Source organism: Carlito syrichta, unplaced genomic scaffold, assembly GCF_000164805.1.
Source record: "Carlito syrichta isolate Samal-C Ts95f unplaced genomic scaffold, Tarsius_syrichta-2.0.1 Scaffold301678, whole genome shotgun sequence".
Taxonomy (NCBI): Eukaryota; Metazoa; Chordata; class Mammalia; order Primates; family Tarsiidae; genus Carlito; species Carlito syrichta.
The window spans coordinates 1-27,549 of record NW_007245774.1 but is presented as its reverse complement, the minus strand read 5'-3'; the positions used below and the strand labels follow the sequence as shown (position 1 = coordinate 27,549).

General features: G+C 37.8%; 1 protein-coding gene across 1 annotated transcript; it reads left to right on the top strand.

Annotated features, from left to right (window-relative positions):
• Positions 1-1,914: 1,914 nt before the first annotated feature.
• On the top strand, positions 1,915-26,031 carry VPS4B (vacuolar protein sorting 4 homolog B; the record flags this gene model as incomplete). The annotated part of the gene is made up of 9 exons (XM_008055105.1): positions 1,915-2,213; positions 11,080-11,191; positions 12,285-12,441; positions 15,321-15,388; positions 18,582-18,701; positions 22,338-22,494; positions 22,858-23,006; positions 24,116-24,197; positions 25,812-26,031. Coding segments are annotated over exons 1-9 (1,092 nt in total), but the record flags the coding sequence as incomplete, so codon positions are not given.
• Between the last annotated feature and the right edge of the window lie 1,518 nt (positions 26,032-27,549).

Here is a 27,549-nt window from a genome sequence, read left to right as displayed (position 1 = left end):
TCAACTTGAAACTTTCTGGTGTTTTTCCACGATTAGATGGAGGTTATAGATTCTGGAGAAGAATACTACAGAGGTGATATGTCTCCTCATTGCATACGGTGGGGGGCATGGGGCATTGTATCAACATAACTTATCACTGACAATTAAAGGGATTTTTGACCGGTCATAACTAGCATCTAAAACAGACTAGCACAATAAATCTCAACAAATTCTTCCCTTTTAACTGTTCTGTCTCTTCCACTAAATTGTAAACTCTTAAATGACAAGAACCATATCATATTTATTTTCATAGTTTCCTAATGTCCAGTATTTGTATTTAGTTTCAGTAAGTGTTTAGGATGAACTGAAAAGCAAGTTGGAGACAAGCTGCATCTTCGGGCAAAAATCTGGTTTATTTGATAGTCATAAGGGAACCAATGACTGATTTTAAGCAGCTTAGTTAATATTTCAAGTGTCTAATAAGTCCTGGCATTCTGCTAATGGCTGAAGTCCTACAGCATTTTATCAGAAACTGTAAGGGTAAAGAGAAATGGGGGGAAAGGACTTGTAGATGCAGGGCAAAAGAGGGCGTTGAGCTTCGAGCCTGGATGATTCAGATTTGGTGATAACTATTCCAAGGAGAGACCAGCGAAGGATGTTTGGGGCAGAAGGTAACTAGTTTGGCTTTGGATGTGTTGAATTTGTCTTACAGAAATATCCCGTGAAGGGGATTTCTGGGAGGCAGCTGTAAATGCTGGGTAGGGGACAGGGTGAGACTAGAGATCCAGATTTGAAGCCATTTCTAATCTGTTGATAGCTGGAAGTCCATGAAAGGGGACAAGCTGAGCAAACATGGAGTAGAGATAAAGGACAGCGGACTCGAGGAAATTCTACTCTTGAGTAAGAAGGGGAGACGGTGGAGATAGAGAAGGAGCGCATTAGGAAGGTGGACAAGAAAGATTTCAAGAACTGGTTAGTTGACAATTAACAGGGGGGAAGCCAGTACTTTAATTACTTAGAGGAGATACCAGATGACTGGAAAGAATTAGGGAATTAGTGGGAAGTGACATGACAGGGGACTAAACGGCTGTTTTTCTTTTCCTTGAGACGCTTAACTGTGAACAAGAAGGAAGAAAAGGGGGGTTGCGGCTGCAAGCCACAGAAAGGCTGAGAAAAGGTTTCTAGTGCTGCCTCTAACCCCTGACCTACATGAGCGCGCACGAAGCGTCTAGCCTCTCAACTGTCCTTGTCAATATAAACCGGCATAAATAATATCCCTTCTGCAAGACGAGTTCAGGAGCCTGCTTGCCCATAAGACCGCAAACGGGAGGGCAGCGGCCATGCACACCTCGTTTATATTCATGTTCCCAAAGCCTCCTAGGGCCAACACAATAACCACTGGAAACATGTCTGTCGAATGACGTGTAAGGTACGAGCAATAACAAGCGCCGACAAGACCGACGAGTCTGCTTGTTCGCCCATCACCGTGCCGTGCGCCTTCCCGCGCAACCCCTCCGCATTCTTCACCACCCCAGACAGGTAGTGATGGCCCCCATTCTACAGATGAGGAAACGGCATGGATGAGGAGCAGTAATGGGCCCAGTCTCCACCAGCCGGGTCCTGGAGTTGCAATGCCTTTTTCACTCAAGGGCCACAAAACGACACGACACAGAGACGGGGAGGCAAAGGAGTCAGAGCCAATAAGACGTCCAGAGGAGGAAGGGGAGGGGAGAAAAGACACCCGTTCTTCTCCCTTGGCGCTCCTCTGGGCTCTCCAGGCCGCCTCCAGGCCCTAGGCCCGAGTCGCAGTGCGCCTGCGCCAAGTGTGACTTCCGCCAGGCCTCGATCGGCCTCGGGGCCGCTTCCCGGCCTCGGGAGAGCATGGGCTGTGGCGAGACGCTGGGAGACCGGTGACCGGGCAGCGCGCGTGCTGATGACGAAAGCGGAAGCGCACAGGCCAGAGGCGGGACCAGAGCCCGGAGAGGAGGGGGCTCGGGATTGCGGAAGTTTGGGGAGGAGGGTCGGGCGGATTGGTGGCCGGCGGGTTGTTTTAGAGCAAGTCCAAGAAGAGGGGTCGCCGCTCGGGGTTCAAGAGCCACCAGCCTCCCCAGTCTGGGGGCTGTTACACCGGTCGCGGTCCGACGTCGCGTCTGTTGGCTCTCCTCGCCCCCTGTTCCCCACCCAAGGAACCGCCCGGGCTCTCCGCCATGGCTTCCACTTCGCCCAACCTCCAGGTACCACTGCTCCCCTCCCGTCCCCTAGAGAGCCGGAGCCGAGGGGAGGCGCGAGAAGGGGGGTGCGGGGGGCGGGGAGGAGGGAGGAAGCGGCCGCGCCCCTAGTCGGGGAAGAGGAGGGCGGGCCCGCGCGGAGCCGCAGGTGGGAGAATGGGCGCTTTCCGGCCGAAGGATCGTTTCCGCTCTTGGGGTCGCCCGAACCACTGGCTTTGTGTGACTCTTGACTTTTGTTGAGGCTTATAAAAAAGAAAAAGAAAAAACAAAGCAGCCGAACTTGAACCAAACTGGGCAGATCTCTCCCATCAGTGTTCGAGAGAAAGGAAAGGACGTAATTTTTTGCCAAACACTCCTCTGGACCAATTTAAATAGAATGGTCATAGTTCTCACTTAGTTTCTCACGCTGATGTAGCATTCATTCCGAGCTGTCAGGTGAGTGAAAATATGAGGACTGCTGAGAGTCTTGAGTTTAGAGCCAGCCTGCATACTGTCTCTGTGAATTCACTGACTGTATGTGTTTATGTGCACTCCTGTGGCTCCCAAATTGTGATATAAGATCGGGGAGTAGTCTTGAACTGCTCTGTGGTTTCACTTCTTCATCCCTACCACGATGAGCACAGTGTTTTGTCCTAAATTATGAAGTCCTGATCGTTAATCGTGATTAATTAGTTAGTTAATCGTTAGTTGTCTGTGAAATGGACTTCATTATGCAATAATAATGAATTTTACATAACTTATGTAATAGTGTCTTCCATCCCCAGAATGGATCTAGGACTTGAATGGGGTTTAGAATGTAATATAGCTTATCCTCGAGGACTCCCAGACCAGTAAGTCAATTTAAGACAGGAGAGGGGCATGAGATACCTATATTGAATCTTTATCTTGGACTTCGGATTAATAGGTATTTATTGAGTGCCTGGTATAGGCACCAAAGGTAATGGAAGAACTTCTTAACCCAGGATAATTGATCCTGAAGAAAGACCACTCAAAGTAGGCCCATTTAAACAGAGATCAAACTTTCAACACACACATGCAGTGGGAGAGGCGGCTTACTTGGGCCTTTATCTTAGAAATCGACCTACAAGATTATGAAGATAATTGTTTTATATCTTCCACAAAATACTGAAATTGCAACAGTGACTCATTTTGTAGAATAAAGAATGAATCACCTGTTGATTTGTCTGTATTTTTCTACCAAGATTGCAAATTAAACTAAGATACAACAATCTTCACTTAGTCTTAAAGTTTTTTGGTATCCCCATTTGGAAAGGGTCTTTTTGATTAAATATATTTGGAAAAGATATTGGTCTTTTGGTAAAAGCATTGTTCCTTTGAGTAGTAAAGGTGATTTCTTTTCAAGTGCCCATCTTGTTGATTTGTAAAGCAGTTTCATTCAATCAGCTTTTCATTTATCAGACTTTTACTGTGATTTGGGCATCCTACAACAAATCTTCATTTACTGATAGCTTTCTTCCACAGGATATGCAATTTTGTTCTTTAACTAGAATGCATCATATTTGAATTGGATTGTTGGATATTCTTCAGTGAATCAGCTAAAGACTGACCAGTATTAAAGTCATAGTTGCTAGTGTTAAACAGGAGGAATCTTCCGTTATAATTTTATTAGTGGTCAGTTCACAGGTGTGCCTTGTCATTCAACCTTCTCAGCTTTCTAACTAGGAAATTTGGATGGAGACCATTCACTTAATCATTAACTTTCCCACAGAACAAGGCAAAAATCCTTGTAGCTAAATAGTGGGGACAGATAACTAAAACTCAAAATTGTAAAATAATTTTAAAAATACTATAATGTAGTACCCTCTACAGATTTGTTTTCTGCTGTTTCAATTAGCATGATCAACCTTGATCTGAAAATATTAAGTGGAAAATTCCAGAAATGATTTATACTTCTTAAATGCTACATCACAATGCCTGTCATTCACCTTAATTCATCTTATCATGTAGGCATTTTCGCATCTCACATTATCACAGTACTAAACTGTTGTGAGTATAGTAAAGTAGGATTTTGGGAGAGAAAAACTACATTCATATAACTTGTATTCAGTTATATCATTCTACTTTATTCTTAGTTATTATTGTTAATCTGTGTCTTATTAGTAAATTAAACTTAATCATGGGTATGTATAGGAAAAAGCATGGTATATATATAGGATTTGGTACTTTCTGAGGTTTCAGGCATCCACTGGGGGTTTTGGGATGAATCTCCTGAGCATAAGGGGGGACTACTACAATAGAACTAGAGGTTAGTGTGGGAGGGCAGAAGGAAGGGCATATCTCAGTCATCCACAGACAAATAAGAAGTGTTTCACAGAAGAGTTGATGTGATCTTAGATAAAGTGAATGGTAGTTATATTAATTGCTTTATGTTTGACGTGATTTCATTTAATCCTCAAAACAACTCTCAAAGTGAATATCATTCCAGTTTCACTGTATAAGAACCTAAGCTTATTAAGGTTACGATTTCCCCAAAACATACAGTTAATTAGTTTTGAAGACAGTTTTGAATCCAAGAGTGTCTGCTTAGGAGTCTTTGTTTTTTTCACCACAACAGTCTGCTTTCTTGAATAGGAAAGCAGAGAAAATCAACTTCTACCTCAATCCAGAATTGTAATAAATCTTGCAGAGAGTTGGCGGGGAAACTACAAGTAATATAATGAATATAATGTGAAAAAGAACTCAAAGTATACTCAGTCTTAAATATTTATTGAGTGTTTACTCTGCCATGCACTTTGCTGGGTCCTGGGGAATCAAAATGCATACATTATTCACGACCTCAGATTGCTTATGCTCTGATGTGAAAACAGACCTAGAAAGACATAGAATACAGCATGATTATTGGAAATATGCACTGGAGACATTGGAATTACAGAGGAAGTGTAGGCTAGGCCACGCTGGGAGTACTGGGAAGGGTTTTACAGCGGGAGGACCTTGACTACTGCATTGAACTCTGGAGAAGCTAGGGTTTTGCAGGGAGACAGTGGAATAGGATCTTCCAGGTGGAGTGTATGCTGTATACAAAGGCCTGCTGTCTGAGTCGGTCCAGGTCGTGCCAGTAGTTTGATATGGCTGGAACTTCATGTACTAGGTGGGAGCTCGAGTCTGAAAAGTTAGGCCACATGTGCCGCATAAATGATGGGTCCTCATTCTGCTGTGGATAGGAGTCATAGAAGGTTTTCATGCATGGAGTAATGTGCTCAGGTTTTTGTTTTAGAAGCTATCACGTGTACAGGGAAAAACTTGACAGTAGCAAGCCAGGAGGCAGGGAGACCAGTTAGGAGGTAGGGTCTGTGTGATGAGAGATGATAAGGGGCCAAGTTGGTGCTGAGACTATTCAAACAAAGAAGAAAGAATTGACCAGAGAAAAACTGAAGAATAGTCAGGCTTATATCTGCAGTGAAAAAGTGAGGGAGGGGCAAGAGTCTGGGTTTTCACTTATGTATCTGGATTGGATATCTGAAGGGGTAGGAATTGGTTCTGGGACTACAAAAGTAGGGATATATTTGAGGACAGGGCGAGAGAGCAAAGTAAGTTCAGTTCTGAACTTGAGTTAGATATGCTTGTGGAAACAAATCAAATTGAAATGTTCAGTGAGCATTTGGATACACATATGTAGAACTAGGGAGAATGGGCTAGGCTGAAAATAAAGCTTTGGGAGTTATTAGCATACAGGTGGTAACAAAGGTTGTGGGCATAGAGAGCCATCATATCTTGGTGAGTTTATAGAATAAGGAAAAGCAAAGACCACAGTAGAAATTCTATGGAATATTGACTTTTAAGGAGAGAGAAAAGGGAGCCTGAAAAAGACTTGACTGTTAAACAGTCAAGAGCAAAACCAAAAGAGAATGATGTCTTGAAGACCAAGAAAGGAGACACTGTCAGGGTATTTGCTATTAATGTTAAGTGCTGCAGAGAGAGAATGAGACTCGCATGAGATTAGACTATCAGGAGACAGAAAGCATTGCTGTGGGAAGAATAGAAGCTCAAGAAACCAAGATGAACTTGGGGTATTCTTTCAGATTTTGCTGTGGTGGCAGAGATAAGTAAGATGGTAGCTAGAGAGGAACTTGGGAACTGGGAGGAGTTGGTGTATTTTTGTTTGTGTTTTGTAGATATGACTCTAAGATAGAGTTTAAACATGTGTTTCTGCTGAGAAGAAAAAGGAAAGGTTGGGAGAACAGTAGAGTGGTATTTCATCGAATGAGTAAATATCAGAGGAGGAAGGTGAGGGTGGGCTCCAGAGCATAGGAGAAAGAATTGGTTTTGACAGAGAATCGCTGGGACATCTTTTCTCCTGAGGCAGGTGATTGTTTTATTTATATCATTTCCCAGATTTTCTAAGGTAGACATGTCTAGATCTCCTGATTGGAAAAAGACAGTTCCACATGTTCCCATCCTTTTTTTTTTTTGAGTCGGAGTCTCACTCTATCGCCCAGACTGGAGTGCAGTGGCCGCTCCCAGCCACCGCAGCCTCGACCTGCTGGGCTTCGGCGATCCTTCTGCCTCAGCCTTCCAAGGAGCTGGAACTACAGGCGTGCTCTACCACGCCCGGCTAATTTTTGATTTATTGTAGAGATGAGGTCTCGCCAAGTCGCCCAGGCGGGTCTCAAACCCGCAGGCTCAGGCAGTCCACTCACCTCAGCCTCCCAAGGCGTGGGATGACAGGCTGAGCCACCGAACCCAGCTGTTCCCACCGTTTATACTTCCATTTTGATGGCTGGGTCCTGACTGATCCTGGGATGATAAAGTCATTTGATCTTACACGAGCTACTGTGATAGACTCTGGAAATATAAAAAAATGAAAACAACAGACATAACCCCTGTCCTCCTGGAGTTTACATTGTGGCGGGAGAGAGAGGCAAAACAAAAAATAAAACAACATCTGCATAAGTTATACTAGTGGGATAGAGAGACAAAAAACGAACCTGTGTGTGCACACATACACACACACAATAACCAGCCTGGAAGGATTTTAAACCCAGGAGTGATGAGGGCAGCTGCATTTTCAAATTATTTAGATTTGAGAGTCATCAGTCTAAAGATTATCAGCCTTGAATCATAAAAAACATCACAAAGGGAGGGAATAAACAGAAGTGAGTCCCAGCCCAAGCCTGGTGAACCTATCTCATTGTAACATTCATGATGAGGAATCAGCAAAGGATACTGAAAAGGAACTGTCAGAGAGCTAGGAGAAAAGACAGCAAAGTGGTGCTTGGGGGCTTTAAAAGAACGAAATGGTCAACTTTGTAGAATATTTTCAAAAGATCAAGATGAAGACACAGCTGGCCTTTGAATCTGGCATCTTGGAGGACTTTGATATGAGTGGTTTTGTCGTTATGATGAGGGAGGGAGAATAGAGGCCACTCTGGTGAGATTTTGGCTCTGAAAGGTAGCAGAGAAACAACTAAGCTGAAGAGTGCTTTGGTGTCAGAAGGCTCTTTAAAGGAGGGCTGTGTGGATGCTGATGGAAAGATCCAGTGGAGACAGATTGTTATTAGGAGATGACAAAGTAGAATAAGCAAAAGGAAGATTTTGATAAAATAATGGGATTTTTTTTCCACTCCTTCAACAATTTTGAGTATGTTAGCGTTGTTCTAAGACTTGGAGAGCTCCGAGTGAAGTCCTATCCTCACGGAGCCTACCTTCCTAAAGGTAAATATAATGATAGGATAAGACACTGCAGCAGTGAAGGGAGAGCTGAAAGCAGGGATGGAGCACAGCCTTTACTGTACTGCAGGGGACCCCAAACCCTAGGCCACAAATGGGTACCAGGTCCATGACTTGTTGGCAATCGAGCCACACAACAGAAGGTGAGCAGCGGATGAGCAAGCGAAGCTCCATCAGTATTTACAGCCTCAACTCCACTTCCTGCAGATCAGCAGCAGCATTGGATTCTTACAGGAGCACAAACCCTATTGTGAACCGCACACGCAAGGGATCTAGGTTGTGTGCTCCTTATAAGAATCTAATGCCTGATATTCTAAGGTAGAGCTGAGGAAGTGATTCTAGTCCTAGGGAGCAGCTGCAAATACAAATGAACATTTGCAGTGAGGTTTGACCACATATCCAGCCTCCCACCAATCTATGGAAAAATTTTCTTCCACAAAACTGTTCCCTGATGCCTGGATTGAAGGAGGTACCTGTCTGAGGATGTGCCATCTGAACTAAGACTGAAAAGGAGACCGTTGTGTGTCTGTCTGGGGGAAGGAAGAAGCATTCTAGGTAGAGGGATCAACTGCTCAGGCTGCCTGAGTGAAGGATGACTAGAGGACCCAGGTCATTTCAGGCCTTGCAGGCCCCAGCATTTAGATTTTATTGTTTGTAATGGAAAGCCATCAAAGGGTGCTGTATGCACTTTTGGGTGGCAAGAGTGGGAGCACGCTGACCACTCATGAGGCTAGATAATAGTTTTGACAAATATGACAACAGATTGAACTAGGGTATTAGCAATAGAGATGGCGAGTATTATATTCTGAAAGAATAATTAACTCTCCATAGCCATTCAAGACATAGTTAATTTCATTTCAAACGAAGAGTGCTACAGAAACAGGTGAAATGGGGCTTTCGTCAGGGGAAAGACAGATATATACCCTCATAATTGATCGTCATTGATTAAAGGTTTAACATAAGCCATCCAGTACAGTGGCTACACGTAATACTTAAATTTTAATTTTAATTAAATAAACCCACTCCTCAGTCACACTAGCCATGATTCAAATGCTCACAAGCCACATGTGACTGGTGGCTTTCATACTGAACAGTGCAAATACAGACATTTTCATCATCAGAGAAAGTCTGGTTTAAACTAATTGGTACTATGTATGGACCCAGATGCTTAAATAATACCAACTATAGTATAAGAGTTTTACCTTAACAAAAATCAGTGTGGTGCCTCAGGGCAGTGACTGAATGAAGGGAACAAGTAGCTGAAGAGGTTAAGTGGCACAGCATTCCAAAATCACCTGAGAAGAAAATTATAGTCAGAGTAAGAAAGGACTTATTTCTGCTGTGTGGCTTATTTACAATTCTAACACACACTTTATTTTCTTCCCTCCTGCTACATAGGAAGCATAGTCCTCCAGTGGGAGTCCTGTTCCTCTCATTTACAGATTTAATCCCAGCTATATCCAATCCATGAATAACTGCTTCAAAATATAATATTCTTATGTATGATTGGTTTTTTGATTGTTTGGATGATTTTTTTATTATCTTAGTTATATACTTATTTTTAATATGGCCCAACTATGATCGTTTTATTTATTTCTTTTTTTGCTGGCTCTTATTTCTGTTGAGTCGTTTTACTACTTAAATTGACCCAGTTGGAATATTTTAATAAATTATGCTTGTTCTTGGTATGTATAGTTTTTAAATAAAATCTTATTTTGAGATAATTATAGATTATTGCAGTTATGAGAAATAATACAGAGAGATTAAGTATACTCTTTGCCTAGTTGCCTCCAATGTAGCATCTTATAAATATAGTATATCACAACTAGGATATTGACATTGATACATTCTACCACTCTTACTCATATTTTTCCAATTTCCCTTGTACTCCTATGTATTTGAAAATGTGTTTGTCTTTGCAGTTTTATCATATGTGTAAGTTTGTGTTGCATTTTGAGAGTTCTTTATGTATCCTAGATACTAGTCCTTTGCTGGATCTGTGTTTTGCGAGTATTTTTCCCAGTCTGTAGTTTGCCATTTCATCCTTTTAGAATTTTTAGAGAGCAAAAGTTTTTAATTTTGATTACATCCAGTTTATTAGTTTCCTTTTATATTTTGTGCTTTTGATGTCAACTCTAAGAACTCTTTGCCCAGCCCCAGATCCTGAGGTTTTCCCTGTTTAATCTAAAAGTTACATAATTCAGCATTTTATATTTAAGTTTATGATCCAATTTGAGTTAATATTTACAGTTAATATTTGAGTTAGGCTTAAGCTGAGTTTCTTTTTGCAGTGTGCTTATGGATGTTCATTTGCTCCAGTACCATTATTTTCAAAACTCTCTTGGATATATTTGTATGGATCTATTTCGGAGAGGTTTTTATAATACTACAAACATAATCTGTATTCATCATGGATATTTTAAAATATGTGAAAAAGTAGAAAATGAAAATCTATAAAGTATTATCAAAATGAGCTCTGTGAAAATTTCCTTTCCATCTTTTTCTTGTGTGTCTGTGTTTTTGCTGTTGTTTCAAGTAGTTGAACTCATACTACATACAGAAGATTGTGTCCTGCTTTTTAAAAAAACTCCCATTATAAACACTTTCTATGTTAGTATAAATATTTCTGAATATTATATTAGTGATCTCTTAACATTCTGTTTTGTGGCATCCTCTTGCTCTTTACAAGTTTCCAGGTTTTGTATTTGCTTTTTAAAAAACCTTTTCGGTTCATGTTTTTTCTCAGTAAACCTTATGGTTAATTACTGGGCTAAAAATGATCTGGGTAGTTTTCAAATTCTTGATATTTAGTTGCCCCATTGCTTCTGAAGGGGTTTTACCCCATTTACATGTCCACTGTTGTTATATGCTTTAGATATAGTTTTCTTAAATGTTTTATTTGAGTTTCCAGATTATTTGATTATTCCTTACTAGCCCTAAATTTGACTTTAGCTATATAAAAATTATGTGTGAATCTTAGTGATTGCTACTAGGTAAAATAGTATTGAGAGAGTATTTGTTTGTATAACAATGTTAATTTGCATTTTTAAGCTCATAATTTGTAATAAAATACAGTTGTGAGTTAGAAAAAGGATGAATTTGTTTTAAATTTTCAATGATTATTTACTTCAAATTTATGTTTATGCTTTGATTGTAAAGTAATTATCTTGCCTTTCCCAAACAGAAAGCGATAGATCTTGCTAGCAAAGCAGCACAAGAAGACAAAGCTGGGAACTATGAAGAAGCCCTTCAACTCTATCAACATGCTGTACAGTATTTTCTCCATGTAGTTAAATGTAAGGTTATGGTTTATTTTTTTGTTTAAAAACACAAAAGAAAAAAAATTTCAGTTAAAAAAATTGAAATACAGTCCCAAAAAATTCTAAACTATTCATTTGCAAAAAAAAAAAAATTCCACTTTCTTCCTAGTAACTTTTAGTTATTCACACTTAGCTAACAAATGTGACAGCTGTTATAATTGTTACTTTGTCTTAGATGTCGTAGTCAGTGGAGGTAATTTTTTATTTTACTGATAATGCCCAAATTATGTAATCTGAACTTAGGACTCATCTTCTAAGCACATGTTTGAAAATATTGTGTTTAAAATATAGGTTGGGAGACATTTGTGTATTTGACAAATATGCATTACATGTTTACCATGTTGCAGGCACTGTTCTAGGCACTGGATATACAACAATGAGAAAAAAATGGGTAGAAACCCCTGTCTTCATAAATCTTAAACCTAATGCAGCTGGATAGTTTAGGATTCCTTTTGCGTTTCCCCATTTAACTTTGAGGTTTTGTGCCATATTAAATGGAGACTAAGAATGAATCATAAGATATGTAGGGCTAATCCCATTCATTGCTTATATTGACAAAGTTCACTTAGAAAATAGCTCTGACAGGGGCCTTTATGCTGTAAAAATTACTCTTGGTGTTACTCAGACCATATGGGGCTTCTATCACTTTTTACACTATTTGCAGTAAATCTTGTGTGGACATTAATGGAAATGGTCATCATTGCTTTACTTCTGTTTGTCAGTTTCTTATAATTGGGTCTGTGTGAGACAAGCAACTTTCAACTATCTGCAAAATATAAAGGAAGAGTATGAAACTTACAGAAGTTAAATAATATCTTCTTATTTAACATTAGCTTAAAATACTTTACTGTCTTGCTTAGATTGTTTTCTGATTCATACCCACTGTTGGTCTTCAAACCTGCTAAGGGAAGGTGTACAAAAGAGTTTATAATCATTGGTTACAATGAGTTAAGATAATCTGCCCTCCCTCTCCCAACAAAAAATGTCTCTGTTTAAAAATATATCTAAGGATACAGACCGTTTCCCATAGAATACTAATGGAAAAATCTCTCTCATATTACTTCAATAGATGAAGCACAGGGTGATAAAGCCAAGCAAAGTATCAGAGCAAAGTGTACAGAATATCTTGATAGAGCAGAAAAACTAAAGGAGTACCTGAAAAATAAAGAAAAGAAACCTCAAAAACCAGTAAAGGAAGGACATCCAAGTCCAGCGGATGAGAAGGGGTATGTGTTTTAAAGTGTTAGATTTTATTGTAGCTTTTAATTTAATTTGTGAATAAGTTTCTTTTGATTAAACCAGGTGTTGGCAAACCATGACTGACCTGCTGCCTGCTTTTTGAAGCACAGCCCCACCCATTTGTTGAACTATTGTCCTTAAACTAGGGCTGCTTTCTTGCAGTAACAACAAAGCTGAATGGATGCCATAGAGACTGTATGGCCCACAAAACTTAAAATATTTACTTCTCTGGTTTTTTACAGAAAAAAGTTTGCTGACCCCTAGTTTACCAAGCTTGATGGATGATATTCCTCAAATAACTCTCCATGACTGCTGGCTAGTAGCAGGGTAGGATGTTTGTAGGAATAGCACTCAGTTACCCTCTGGCCATTATGTAATATTGTTGTTTAAAATTATAGGAGCAATCTGTGATTTAAATCTTTGACCACATGGATGAAATGAAAAATAACCCCAATAATGTAAACAAGTTTTAGATTTCTTATGCAAAGTTTTTCATTGTGGATTTGATTTATCTTGTTATTGTAAAGAAAGTAATAGCATAGTTGATAAACATTGAAACTCATTTTGGGGATATCTTCCTAGATGGGGGATTTATCATTTCTAGATGTAGAATTTCTTTATTCAACATGTGATATGCATGCCAAGCTCTCTGCTAAACAGTGGGAATATATTCTAACCAATTCTTCTCTGGCTGTTCTACTAATTGATACCCAAGTTGTTCCAGGTAACATACTCTTAAGAAAATGAGGTTCTGGAATGGGGTTGGGTTTAAAAGCAGTGAGTTTCTACTTAGCTTTAGAGGATATGATATTCATAATTCATGGTATGCAGTGGCTTACTTAGATAATCCTCTATGGTCACAAGAAGTGAAGTGCCTTCTAGGCAGTAGTTTGGGGGCTTTGTGGCTGCTACCATAGACCATTTAGAAGGACATGAGGAATGTAAGAACTAGAGTTGATTTGCTGCTTTGAACTATCTGGCAGAGTTTGAAGAAAATTATAAACTAAAAGTTTTATGTTCTCTGTACAGACATGATCAGGGAAACTGAGTTTCTATGATACTCTAAGAATATTTTGTCTTCACATACAGCATTGACATAACAAAAATCAGATAACAGTCAATCTTATGGATTATTGAATTTCAACTTAGGATTTCTTGTATGAAAGTGAGGACTTTGTGCTCACTTCAGCAGCACATATAATATACTAAAATTGGAGCGATATAGAGAAGATTAATATGGACCCTGTGCAACGGTGACACAAATTCGTGAAGCATTTTATATTTAAAAAAGAAAAGAAAGTGAGGACATTTAGTATAAGATAAGAACCCCAAACATGAAATTAAAATGTTGGGAAGAATTTAATTGACCTTGAATGTCTGGGACCTCCAACTCCCACTGAAATTCCCTTGCCACCGGAAGCTTCTCTCTTCCCCAGTCTGTCAATGCTCTTTGATCTTGCTTGAAGATCCTGTAATAGTGTCTCCTGAGAGGGTTACCTGACAATGGATGCCAATTCTTCTTCTGTGCTAAACAGCAACCTTAGTTACAAACAGTAGGACTCCTCTTTAGCTAATTTAAGTAATGGGATTTATTATAGAGTATTATCTTACAGAATTGTGGAACCAAGGAATCAAACTTGGGTTCCTTATCCTAGGAAAAATGCCAAGCTATGCCAGGGTTGTTCAAGTAGGGATCCCACTGTTGCCAACTTCCCTGCTTAGCATTTAACGATGTTCAAGAGCAGACAATAAAACCTCTGTGCAGTCCCTCAGCAAAACCAATGCTTTCACCTGAAGATCTGGCCTCCTTTCAACCAACACTCACCTTTTTGGAGAAACTTAGGTCTCATATGGAACCCTAGTTGCAAGGTAACTGAGGAAAAGCAGTTTTTAAAATAAATAAGTACAGCCTTTACATTGCAGGACAGCATGATAGAAGGAAGCTGGAGTGAGTGTCAAGTGAGTCAGTTTCCTAGTGACGACCTCACCCACAGCATCATCATACCATAACCAAGGCAGTCCCATATTGGCATAAGACCTGTAGAACTTTTTATCCTCCTTTATATCATATATTTTTTTAAATGACAATGATTTTTTTAAAATGACATAATGTATTTTTTACTTTATCACTTTGAACATTGTATCAGGAGCACCTTTCCAATAAACTATTTCTACAGCACCATTTTTAAAGGTTACAGTGTATTCTATCATGCTAATCCCTATAATAGAATGTAACTTATTTCTGTTTTTCCCCTGTCGCAAACAGTTGGGGTGTAATTATCCTTATAGCCAAATCCTTGAACTCATTTTAAATTATTTCCTCGGGATAAGTTCCTAGTAGAAAATGCCAGGGTTGACCTACTTGTTCTTTGGGTTCAGTTCATGTCATCAGGAAGCTTCTTTGGAAGCCTGGGACAAAGGATTAAATAGATTTTGTACCTTAGATAATTCATATTCTGGACTTTTTCTTCCTAGCATGACTTCATTTTCTAATTTATATTTTGCCTAGTCCTCTATTTTTATTGTTGCTGTTTGCACCTCTCCTGTAATTCACCTTAAATCCTTTATAGAATGATGTGTGGGGCGCACATTTATGAATTAATACATGCGTAGATACATCATGGGAATTTGGAGCTAGTTCTTGACTTCATTTTGGTCTTTTTGTCCCTTTCCTGTTCATGATTCTCTATTGATAATGTTCTTATTTTATTTGATATATTCTTAAAAATAATGAAATAAGCATAATTTTTAATGTGAATGTCTTATTTTGCCACTTAAAATGCAAATATTTCAGGTTAATTTTTCCTTCATTTTTGCCTTATTTGATAGTAATGAGTGATCATTTGAATAAAATTCTTTTTATTAGGAATGACAGTGATGGGGAAGGAGAATCTGATGATCCTGAAAAAAAGAAACTACAGAATCAACTTCAAGGTTGCTTTAGATTTCATTTTAAAATTTACTGTCTTATTAAAAAGACTCATAGTGAATTGTGTATTTGAATTATCCCCCCCATTTCCCCCTTCCCACCCCATATTTAAATAGAGTTCAAGAACTAGCTTTGGTTCCCAGTAGTCACATGCTGGCTTTGTTCAGTGTTTCCATAGGGTTTGTCCTGTAGGATCTCTAAGTTTGATTTTTTCACGTAGTAAAAATACTGTTAGGTTTTTTATCTGCCTTTGAAAGGCTGTCAGTCAACTTATTCTTTCATTTTGTTTATTTGCCCCCTTTTAGAGAAGGAAGCATTTACACTAGTAACACACTACAAAATCTTACGATTTTAACATTTGCTGTCAGAGAAGCAGAATGAATTAGGACTTAACGCTTGTCTTTTATTGCCATTGCTGTAGCTCATTCATTGATGGTTGATTTCCTGTTTTCTGCCTGCTCTTCCTTATCTGTTTTTCAGTGTTCCTATTTACATTTAACTCTTTAAGCTTTCTGTTTTTACCTTTTACACCTATAAAAGCCCTTTCATTCTACTCTATTACAGTCAAATGGCATAATGGAGAAGGCACAGACTATTGGCTCCATTCAGATCACGATTCTGCTCAATGGTCTACCACTTAGATATTTTCTAATCATGGGCAAATGACTGAACCTCTCAGTGTCTGAGTCTCCATTTCTAAAGTAGAAATTAGTAATGCCTTTTTTTCAGGACTGTTCAGATTAACAACAATGTAAAAACTGCCTAATATATCTTAGAAAGTCTAGGGACTCAGTAAATGGTCGCTCTATGTAAAAAAGACATCTATTTAATTGCTGGTTTCTTTAATTGCTGAGATTTGGTTGTTCTTAGATATAAATATCTAATGATTTTTCAGATTGAATTTTATGCTCACCCATTGGTAGTGTGTATTTTGTTCATTTGAATTGTACCGAATAGAATGCATAACTGAGAAGGATTTCCATTATATAGGTTCAGCCTTGGTTACTGTATTAGTCTTTTCATTTTGGTAATATTTTTTGTCTTACCTATCCTATTGGATTGAAGAACACTGTAAGGATAATAAGTTGAAAACATTACAGTTAATGAGTATAGAGAGCGTTTTTAAATGCTAAGAGCTTTAATGGTGGATATAGTCCAAGAGCAGAAACCTGAGTTTCCACTGCTGTGTCCCCACTGCCTGAAGCTGTGCTGGTCCATGCTGCACACTCAGTATTTACTGAGTAACCCAGTGGTCTGTACCAAGTGACCTTATTCCAGTTGTGATGCAAGTAGCTTTTTTCCTATCTACTCTATTGGTTTTGGCTTTGTCTTCCTCTCCCCACTTCCCCTCCAGGTGAAAATTGTATTATATCTTGAATTTTTTAAAAGATACAACTAATTTTTTGTAAAATTTCTCTAAATTCCCTATCAGTTCTAATAAGGGCCAGAGATATGGAATGCTTAAAACATTTAAATGAAGAAATTTATTTGGAATTTCAGGATGAAATAGAATATGAAAGGAGTCCTCGCCTTTACTATCTGAGAGTCCTTTTCTCCCATCTTAGATTAATGGTTTGCCGATGGATTTCATAGTATAATATCTTTTTGTGAAATTTTCTTCTTTTTTCCTGAAACAGTATTTTACATTTTTTACTTCTGTTTTAGAGTATAACATTAAGTGTATATTAGATTATTAAAATTTAAAATGAGTTTATGGTTTGAGTTTTTCTGCTAGCTAATTTTAATATTCAGTGAATTTTTGTGATTAAATAATATGTTAGTGAAATGAATAGTACAATCAAAGACTGGATACATTTATACAATTGGAAATACAATCCAATTGTTTTGTTTGTATTTTCCAATAATCCCATCCTCCTTTTTAATTTTACAAGCTATTAAGTAATGTCTTATATTGGATTGCTTCTCAATAAACATTACCAAGTCACCTTTAAACTTTAAGGAGAAAAGTATTAGTTATATGTGAAAAAAAATTATGGCATGTTTTTAAAATTCATAAGAATCTTGAGTTAGCAAGATGGTTTGCAGATATAAAGTAAATTTACTTTTGTGTAACTTACACAAAATCCTAGGATTATTAATCTCAATGAAACATAAGAAAGTAAATTTATTTTTTGGTTGTTTTATAGTAGTCTGAACTTTTGGAATGCAAGATGTTTATGATTTTATTTCATTTTAATATAGTAACAAAAGATTTTCATAATTTAGGGAAATAAGTTGTTGAGTATAACTAGTCTTAGAATAATAGGTAGATGATCTTTCCTAACAAGAAATTACCTGTAGAATCAATATTATAAATTAATAATTAGATTGTACAAGTGGTAGTGTTTTGTTATTCTTAACATAACTACACGTCATCTTAGAACAGGCTGCTTAGTAGTTTATAGTTGAACAGTTTCTGTATATTAGAAAATTGAAAAAAGCTTTTGATAAAGGTATTAGAAAATTTTGTCATTAAGCAATATTAAAAGACACCCTCCTTGAACTCTTACTATAACAGTTGCTGTGGCTTTTTAATATACTGTATTCAGAAACTAAAACATCCATTTAAGTAACTTTGTTAATTTACAAAAATTATAAGTATCTGTTTAGAAGCCAAATAGGAAATTAGCAAATCTACAGGGGTACACTTTCTCTCTTTTCCATCCTCTTCCATTCCTTCCTTTCCTCTCTCCTTTTCCTTCTCTTCCCTTTTGTCTGCCTGTCTTCAGTTAAAGTTGTTAAACATATTTTCATTCTGTGGCTGAGGAGAGAATTAGATCACCTTTTCTTTTGGTTAGCAGGAAAAATGATAGATCAACCCCCATTGAACAAGTACTTTTGATACTCCATACTCAATGTATTCAGTTATAACCACTTTCGGAATATTTGGAATGTTCCAAACACTCTATATTGAATATTGATTTTTACACTAGCCTATCTAAGTAGTTTGAGCGGGTGATATTGCTTTCATTTCACAAATGAGGGAGCTGAAATAGAAAGATTAACTGACATATCCTAGGTTATCTAGCCACCCACCAAGGTCCTACTACTACTGACTACTTCCTAACAATTGCTTCCTTATCACACTATTCCAAAAGGTTTTTAGTACATGAAACTTGCCAAGACAGTTTTATAACACATTTCTTTAACATCATTATTTCATGTTCTTTCTTAATTTAAAGATGACTTTTTTGGTAGGTGCCATTGTCATTGAACGACCAAATGTGAAATGGAGTGATGTTGCTGGTCTTGAAGGCGCCAAAGAAGCACTTAAAGAGGCGGTTATCCTGCCTATTAAATTTCCTCATCTTTTTACAGGTAAGATGACTTTCAGATAATTTTTTTTTTTTTTTTTTTAGAGACAGGGTCTCACTCTATCGTCCTAGCTGGAGTGCAGCAGCCCAGCTTTGGCTCACTGCAGCCTTGACCTCCTGGGCTCAAGCAGTTCTGTTTTAGGCTTCCGAGTAGCTGAAGCTACAGGCGGACACCACAACACCTAGCTAATTTTTTTATTCTTATTTTTTGTAGAGATGGAGTCTTGTATGTTTCCCAGGCTGGTCTTGAACTCCTTGCCTCCAGCAGTCCTCCCACTTTGGCCTCCTAAAATGTTAGGATTGCTGGTATGAGCAACCATGCCAAGCTGACTTTTAAATTATTTTATTTGATGATTTTTTTAAGTGCATTGATGACTGGGGTGAAGCACTGTGAATTCTTGTCATCATACCACAAATTATTATCTTAAATAAATGATAACTGGTTTTTTTTGTTTGTTTTGGGGGGGTTTTTTGAGTTGGAGTCTCACTTTGTCACCCACACTAGAGTGCAGTGGCATGCTCTCAGCCACCGCAGCTTCGACCTGCTGGGCTCCGGTGATCCTTCCACCTGAGCCTTCCAAGTAGCTGGAACTACAGGCACGCACTACCACACCTGGCTAATTTTTTTTATTTATAGTAGAGATGAGGTCTCACCAAGTTGCCCAGGCGGGTCTGGGACCTGCGGGCTCAGGCAATTCACTCACCTTGGCCTCCCAAAGCGCAGGATTAAACTGAGCCACCAAGCCCGGCTAATGGTAACTGTTAAAAGGTAGTGATATATCATTACACAAAGATGTTATATGTATCCATATTCACAACATATAGACTGCAGAACAACCTATATGTTAATATAGGGTATAGGGTAATATACTGACAGTATAGAGTATGTATACTATACTGACAGGCAGTGAAATAACCATACACTCAGTAAAATGTAGTGTACATATTCATTAATAAATTTTAATCTACAGTATAATTCTATTGAATTTATAATGTCTATATCTACATGGAGATCAAAGAACAAGTTATAAAATAATATATTGTGTGATTTGATATTTGTTAATTAAATATGTGCTGAGAAGTATAGATGGATTAACATGAAAATTTTAATGTATGCTTAGGAGATAATATTATAGGTTATGTTTACTTTTTCTTTTGACTTTCATCTGAATTTTCTGCAGTGTCATGTGTTAATTTTTAAAAGAGTATTTTCATTTCTTGAAAAGAGGAGTAAGAATCATTTAACAGCATCAGATGAAGTACATATTCTCTAGTAGCAAAGGATAGCTCATTATCTGTGAAGAGAATGTTGCTGATCCACCATCTGGTAATACAAAGGCACCCAAAAAGACAAATTATTTTTTGGAAGGTGGGCCTCTTGTAGTACAGGCTTTTCCCACTAGGTAAGTGTTCTAGGAACCCATCAGCATCAGCGTACCAGCTAGGGTTGTTGTGAGAGGTTGCACTTGGCTTCAGTGAAGTTTTTTTGGTGATTCTTTCAACATGTTTGCCCATTTCATAATGGGTGATTTATGAGTGCACTACCCACACCATGCTAGGTGTTTAGCGGTTTGTAACCAAAAATGGTATGATTCCCGTGTCCCACCCTCCCTATTCACCCTGTTTCACCCAGACAGACATTTTTTTGTTTCCCCGGATGAAAAAAGTCCTCAAAGGGAAACGTTTTCACTGATGTGGAAGAAGTGAAACAAAAAACAGCAGGAGCAATAAAAGGCGTCAAAATTGATGAGTTCTATCCTGTTATGAGCAGTGGAAAAGTGCCTTGATAGGTGTATTGCATCAAGCAGGGAGTACTTGGAAGGTGACCAAAGTTTAAACATGTAAGAATAATACACAATTTTTTATAAATAAATTCCAGGTTTGGGGAGGGTCCCCTCATAATTGTAAGTTCCAGCAGCAAATGTACTGTCTTTGCTGAACCTTTTCTTCCCATTGTTGTTTTGTAACTGATATCTTGTGTCTCTGATATCATCACACTACACTCTGAACAGTTAGATAGGTCTTTTTCCTTTTGAAAACAAACTGGTTTATATAGAGAGCAAATCCGTGATACTGGCCTCAGACTGAACAGATCAGACATGTTATAGAGCAGTGAAGAATAGCAAAGAACAGTGGGCCAAATATTTGCAAGGTACACCCTAACTTCAGGAATATGAAACTAACAATATGAAAGTTGACATCATAATCCTATAAAGGTACAAAAATATGGGTGAACTCATTTTATAGTATGTTACTTATACCAGTGTTTCCCAAACATGAGTCGTTTATGTCTTATCTTCATTAATGTTTCTACTACGTTATGTGTATTATTTTTTAAATTTTTTTCTCTAAATACTCACTTTTTAAAACAAAATATTTATTAATGTTTAGCATAAATGTACAATGACATGCAGGAACCGCTAAGTGTTAGACTTCCCTAATTATTACAAAGTAAGGATGCCAGTGTAATCATCACCCAGATTTAGAAATACTGCATTATAAGGACCCAGCAGTAGCCCTTCTGCCTCTTTCTTCTTCAGAGGTCCTCACTCTCTCTTAACTTTTAACAGAGATTATTTTGCCCATATTTGAACTTTAAATCATTACACTTATTTTTCCTTTGTAATGTTATTTTAAAACTGCTTTGTATCTATTATAAATGAAAAAATAATTGTTTTTCCCGTACACATTTTAAAAATAGTTATTTAAATGAAAGATATTTATATACCACCTAAAAGTATTTTGTATGATACCAATTATGCCATGTACCACACTCAGGAGAAAACTGACTTGTAAATACATACATTTAAAATAGGAAAATGGAATTCACGTCAAAGTTGAGTTTTGCCATTAGTCATCTGAGTGTCATTCTTTTGCAGTTACCATGTACTCATCCGTAGTTTGCACCTACAAGTTTTTAAAGTATATATTCAATATTTTACTGCCAGCCATAACCCATCCTGATTTATTTTGGGCAGCATTAGAATGTCTCATTTGCAACATTGAGACACAAAATGTTGATGTATTCACTTGTATTTTGATAAAACCAGGATTTAGGTGGAGTCAAGTTGTCATTACCCAACCACAAAACTCTGCTACCTGTAATATGTAATAGTAAGCTTTCCCGTGGATTCAAGAATTCAACCAAAACTTACAAGTCATCTAAACTGTATTAGGTTCACTCTTCCAGAGGGCATAAATATCAAATCTTTCCAGCTTCCCATTTTTTATGGATGTAGTTTTTGTGCAGTATTCTGGTATCAAGCAGTGCACACAGTAGATGATCAGAAGTACCTTTTAACTGAACTCTTTTTCTCCCACTATGCTCCATGGAGGGCAGAAATCCTTTTGTCTGTCTCTGCATTGTGGTTTCAGTACATGTTGGCTGAATGAATATTCAGCAAATGTACTTCCTGTTAGAAGGCTTATATTTATATAAACATTTTTGACTAAGTGATCTCTAGAAAACACAAATAAAATATATTTAAGACTTATCTTAAATTGATTTATTTTTTAAATATTGTTTTATTCTTACTGCTTCAGAGTTAAATCTTTTCACAGTATTCTTCAGTATGGATAATGTCTACAGTAACTGCAATTGACAGTGTTGAAATTCTCATTTTTCTAATGTAAATCTTAGGCAAGAGAACGCCTTGGAGAGGAATCCTATTATTTGGGCCACCTGGAACAGGAAAGTCCTATTTAGCCAAAGCTGTAGCAACAGAAGCAAACAACTCAACATTTTTTTCAATATCTTCCTCAGACCTTGTTTCTAAGTGGCTAGGTGAAAGTGAAAAGTAAGTAGTAAATCGATTTTTAAAATTTTTTTCTTTGCTTGTAAAGAGTATATTATACCACTATATTAGTGTGTGTGTGTGTGTTTGTGTGTGTAAAACTATATTCTTAAAATAATAGATTTCTTATGTTATTAATAGATAATTAGAGAAGTATTTATTTCTCTATCAAATCAGTCTCTAATTTATAATTTATTTTATAGAGGAAAGAGAACATACATGTATAACTTAGAAATCATAAAGTGAATCATCCAGTTGTAGCATTCTTATTTTCTGTACCTATAGAGTCCTCATAATATTGGTATATTGCTGTGTTTTCATCTTTTACTATTTTTTAAGAGACTGAAACTTTTTTTTTGTTTTAAGACTGGTTAAGAATTTATTTCAACTTGCCAGAGAGAATAAGCCCTCCATTATCTTCATTGATGAAATTGATTCTCTGTGTGGTTCAAGAAGTGAAAATGAAAGTGAAGCAGCCCGTAGAATTAAGACAGAGTTCCTAGTTCAAATGCAAGGTAGTGTTTCTTATTTTTAAATAGTTTATTTATTGTATAACCATTATTAAAACAAAATTTTAAAAATTTAAGCCAAATTTCTCCATTCTAACAAACTGTTTCATCATGCCGTGTTGCATACTGATTGTCTTCCATATGCATAATAATTTTACCTAGTTGTGAACTCTCTGATATAAATAGTTAAGAGATTAATATATTCACTTATAACAATATTAGTCAATATAATATGTAGACTTCAAATGAAATATTCCAAGAAATATTTTGAAAAGAATGGTAATGATATTTGTTTACAATCTAGGAAATTAGATTCTTGGGAATATATTTGCATCATATTGCAGTAATGTAATATTTGATTAAATACCGTTTTTTCCAGAGAGAGATTTTAATGGTAAAGCACCACCACATTTCTTTTTTTTTTTTTTTTTTTGAGTTGGAGTCTCACTCTGTCGCCCAGGCTGGATTACAGTGGCACACTCATGGCCTGGCGTCAACCCCCTGGGCTCCGGCAATCCTTCCATCTCAGCCTTTCAAGGAGCCAGAACTACAGGCGCGCACTACCACACCTGGCTAATTTTTTTGATTTATTGTAGGGATGAGGTCTTGCCAAATTGCTCGGGTTGGTCTTGAACCATGGGCTCAGGCAATCCACTCGCCTCAGCCTCCCAAAGTGCTGAAATTACAGGCTGAGCCATCGAGCCTGGCCCCACCACATTTTTTAACAGAGCATATGGAAGAGATCTTAGGAACACCAGAATGGCCAGGCACGGTGGCTTATACCTATAATCCCATAATCCCAGCACTTTAGGAGGCTAAGGCAGGAGGATCACTTGAGCCCAGGAGTTCAAGACCAGCCTGGGCAACATAGCAAGATCTCATCTCTACAAAAAAAAAAAAAAATTAGCTGAGTATGGTGGTGCGCATTTGTAGTTCTAGCTACTTAGGAGGCTGAGGAGGGTGGATCCCTTCAGCCCAGGAGGTAGAGGCTGCAGTGAACCATGATCATGCCACTGCACTTCAGTCCTGGTGACAGAGGGAGACCCTGACTCAAAAACAAACAAACAAAACTCTAGAATGACAAATTCTTTAAAATATTGCGTATTTTAATGCAGGGGTTGGTGTGGACAATGATGGAATTTTGGTTCTGGGAGCTACAAATATACCCTGGGTTCTGGATTCCGCTATTAGGCGAAGGTATGATGATACAATAACTATCTTGTTTCTAACTACAGGTGTAACAAGTGAGTGGTAATTTCCTTTTTGCGTAGTGAAGAGGCATTCTGATACCCTTTCAAAAAAATTTTACTGTGCCCTAGCCAGGTTGTGTAACTCCTCTGTCTTGTGGAGAGAGGGGTGGTCATTTGCTTGTTTGTTTGCCTCCTGTTTTGAAGATCTAAGGTGTCTGCATACTGTAACCTTTCACGTTGGAAAATATATTACCTGATGTTTCCCTTTGGTTCTGATTAAGCTTGGTAGGTGCTGATGCTTTAAAAATTTACAAATATAGTTTGATATGCCAGTAAAAATCCTGTCAATTTTAGCAAAACGACCATTATACAAGTAAGATACCCAAGATACATATTTATTAAAAACATGTATGTCAGCCGGGCTCTGTGGCTCAGCCTATAATCCCGTGCCTTTGGGAGGCTGAGGTAAGTGGATTGCCTGAGCCTGCCAGTTCGAGACCCGCCTGGGCAGGCAAGACCTCATCTCTACAATAAATCAAAAAAATTAGCCGGGCATGGTAGCGTGCGCCTGTAGTTCCAGCTACTTGGAAGGCTGAGATGGAAGGATCGCCAGAGCCCAGCAAGTCGAGGCTGCGGTGGCTGGGAGCGGCCACTGCACTCCAGTCTGGGCGACAGTGAGATTCCAACTCAAAAAACAAAAAAAGTATGTCTCTAATCTTTAAATTGAATATGAAACCTTAACTGTAGGAAAGGTATGCAGACTGCTCTTCACTTTTCACCATCTCACGATTCTTCCCTATTACATTCATTTAATTTTGCATGGCACTTCCATTTTTCCACTTTTTCCCTATTCACTTAAAGGTTTACCAGCATGCTAGCTTACTGTCCAGTAACCAAAAAGGAAATGTGCTGGGTATTTCTGAAATATAGCCTAATTCCACACCAATCCTAAGAGGTCGTGGACACTTTTTAAATTCTTGTCTCTGCCAAAGAGTGTTACCTGGATGGAAAAAGTCTGCACAAATCAGTTATATTATCCCTCATTGCTTCCTCCCTATCTCCAAATACAGAAATTCTAAGAAGGCAAGCAAAGTTATTGTTAATAGAACATACTATAAATATTGCTATTTGTAAAATAGGATTGGTTGTTCTGAATGTACTTTTTAAAATAAAGTGGACATTTATGTAATAAATATATACTATGTAAGATTTAGAGTAATTTTACTGTTTTAGAAAATTACTGTGTCAGGTCTACTCCTGTTTTATATTGTTAATTATCAATTCCTTGATGAGGAGATCAGAGTACAATTCTATGGGAAACTGTAATCCTGCAGGACATGTTTTGAATTCCAGACATATAAACACTATGACCAAAATAACCCAAAAGTCACTTGAGGACTACTAAACCTTTCAAGCTGATTCCTTGGCTATTTTGATTTTATTTGTTTTAATGTGTTCTGGATAGTCTCCCTTTATTTAACCTAAATATGTAAGTTTATCTTTGGCACATACAGGTTCATTTAACTTATTCAGCTTGTTACAATTCAGAATATTTAAATACCTTAATTTCCAATATAAATTAAATATAATATTATTGATGTAATTTCTCTTTTATTTTAAGATTTGAGAAACGAATTTATATTCCTTTGCCTGAAGCCCATGCCCGAGCAGCAATGTTTAAACTGCACTTGGGGACCACTCAGAACAGTCTAACAGAAGCAGACTTCCAAGAACTTGGGAGGAAAACAGATGGTTATTCAGGGGCAGATATAAGTATTATTGTACGTGATGCCCTTATGCAGCCAGTTAGAAAAGTACAGTCAGCTACTCATTTTAAAAGGGTAAGTCATTTTTGTGTATCCTTTTATGTATTTTAAAAATCAAGCTTCAAGACCATCAAGCTTCAAGACCATCATTCAAAGAATTTGGAAGGGTTTCAGTGTTGTGTAATAATACATAACATAATAACAGACATATTTCTGTTTCATTGAAATAAGTTCACTAATCAGTTTTTTAAATTAATAGTCCTAATGTGTTTTAAATTTTTCTGTGGAATTACTTAATGTATTTCAATGTACATATAGAAACTTATGTGTTCACGTGTCTAGCACTGTGTTCTATCCTTTATCTTAGTATTCATTTGTTCTTCACAAAAACTATAAGAGGTGCACATATGTAGCCAGCCACCTGTTAATCTGGGGCTCAAGTACTAACATGATTTGCTAGGGTAGATAACTAGAGTGGGACAGCAATGTAATTTGGCCTAGGCAAGGTGTACTTCAGAGTCTGAAATCTCAATCATTCTGCTATCCTGCATCTCCTGTGTGCTGTTTTGTCTGCATGAATGAGTTGAGTATATATGGCTGAGAAATAGTTTTGTAAAAAGCTTACAGTCTTTGAGATATCCAGTTTAGTCACAGCAAACTAGATATTTGGACCGATCCTTTTACTAAGGTCAGTGGCACCCATCCAGTATGAACATAGATGTGAAAAACTATGAGCAACCCTAATATCACAATATATGACACAACTAATATATTGTGATTAAGTCACATATGTATGTCTGTTTTATGCCACAGTAAAACAGGTTTTCTTAAATTATGAACTTGAATTAAAACCTGTATTTGAAGCCTGGCACCACCATTTGCTTGTTATATCTCTTTGAGCAAACTATTTTCCCTGCTTATGGCTCTTTTTTATCTTCTCTAAAATGGAGATGATAACATCACTTTGAAGTGCTGTTGTGGGAATAAAATGAAACAATACTCTTAAAAACCAGTCATGGTATGTGAAATAACCCAGTGAATATTACTCATTTACCCTTCTTCAGTCATTTTATTACCAAGAGAAATGTAGGCTCAGGATTAAGTTTATGCCACAGCCATTATATTTTCTCTTTGCCATTTAGAAACAATCAATTCTTAAGAACTCAGTCCTTCCTACCAAGAACGTATCATTCAATTCTACACATTACCACCAGGGACAGCTTACATGACCCTGAAGCCAGTCCTTGTTAGTGGGATAAAGGTGGCACAACCCAATCTGTTTTAACACTGCTGCTTTGCATCATCAGCTGCTATAGACCTCTCTGTGGCCCTGTCCATTATTCTTTTATTTTTTTTTCTGAGTCGGAGTCTCACTCTGTCGCCCAGACTGGAGTGCAGTGGCTGCTCCCGGCCACCGCAGCCTCGACCTGCTGGGCTCCAGCAATCGTTCCACCTCAGCCTTCCGAGTAGCCGGAATTACAGGCGCGCGCTACCACGCCCGGCTAATTTTTTGATTTATTGTAGAGATGAGGTCTCGCCTGCCCAGGCGGGTCTTGAACCCGCGGGCTCAGGCAATCCACTCACCTCAGCCTC